This window comes from Acomys minous, assembly GCF_964271855.1.
Source record: "Acomys minous genome assembly, chromosome: 10".
In the NCBI taxonomy this organism is placed as follows: domain Eukaryota; kingdom Metazoa; phylum Chordata; class Mammalia; order Rodentia; family Muridae; genus Acomys; species Acomys minous.
Window position 1 is genome coordinate 119,601,066 of NC_140491.1, and position 1,226 is coordinate 119,602,291.

At 44.9% G+C, this 1,226-nt stretch overlaps 1 protein-coding gene across 1 annotated transcript; it reads left to right on the forward strand.

Moving 5' to 3' along the window:
• Nucleotides 1-290: 290 nt before the first annotated feature.
• On the forward strand, nucleotides 291-1,226 carry LOC311606844 (olfactory receptor 5M10-like; the record flags this gene model as incomplete). The annotated part of the gene is made up of 1 exon (XM_084798252.1): nucleotides 291-1,226. One exon carries the CDS (start codon nucleotides 291-293, stop codon nucleotides 1,224-1,226), a length of 936 nt encoding a protein of 311 aa, XP_084654378.1.

Here is a 1,226-nt window from a genome sequence, read left to right on the forward strand (position 1 = left end):
AGAGTGGAGGGAGTGAATCAGAACTCTCTCTCTCTCTCCATGCATGTACGTGTGTGTGTGTGTGTGTGTGTGTGTGTGTGTGTGTGTGTGTGTGTGTGATACATACAGAAAGAATGAAACAGAGATGGAAATAAAGATGTAGGGTAAGATACAGACAGAAAACGTAAGGTGGAGACTTAGTAGCGGTTTTACAGATGAATAGGAAGACATGAAGAAGTGAGTGGAATTAATGGACAGTGCAGAACATAAGGCACTGATCACATGTCTTGTCACTTACAGACTGTAAGAACATGACTTCCCTAAACCAGAGTGCAGTGATGGATTTCATTCTTGTGGGGCTCACAGACAGCCCAGTACTTGGGAGGATCCTCTTTGTGGTGTTTCTGGTCATCTTTGCCATCACATTGGCAGGAAACCTATGCCTGATTGTCCTGATTCAGACCAATTCCCACCTGCAAACACCCATGTACTTCTTCCTTGGGCATCTGTCTTTTGTGGACATTTGCTACTCCTCCAATGTCACCCCAAACATGCTGCGTGGATTCATCTCAGACCAGAAGACCATCTCCTATGCCGGATGCTTCACACAGTGTCTCCTCTTCATTGCTCTGGTGATCACTGAGTTTTACATCCTTGCTTCAATGGCTCTGGACCGCTACGTGGCCATTTGCAGCCCTCTGCACTACAGTACCAGGATGTCCAAGACTGTTTGTGTGTCTCTAGTCACATTCCCTTATGTGTTTGGCTTCCTGAATGGGCTCTCTCAGACTCTGCTCACTTTCCACCTGTCCTTCTGTGGCTCCCATGAAATCAACCACTTCTACTGTGCAGACCCTCCTCTCATCATGCTGGCCTGCTCTGACACTCATGTCAAAAAGACGGCCATGTTTGTTGTAGCTGGCTTTACTCTGTCGAGTTCTCTCTCTATCATTCTCTTGTCCTATCTGTATATTTTTGCAGCCATCTTGAGGATCCGTTCGGCTGAGGGAAGGCAAAAAGCCTTTTCAACATGTGGTTCTCACATGACAACAGTCACCATATTTTATGGAACCCTTTTCTGCATGTACTTAAGACCTCCCTCAGAGAAGTCTGTGGAGGAGTCTAAAATAATTGCAGTTTTTTATACTTTTTTGAGTCCAATGTTGAACCCCTTGATCTATAGCCTTAGGAACAAAGATGTCATCAGTGCCATGAAACAGTTCATTAAAAGCAAAAGCTTTCAATAA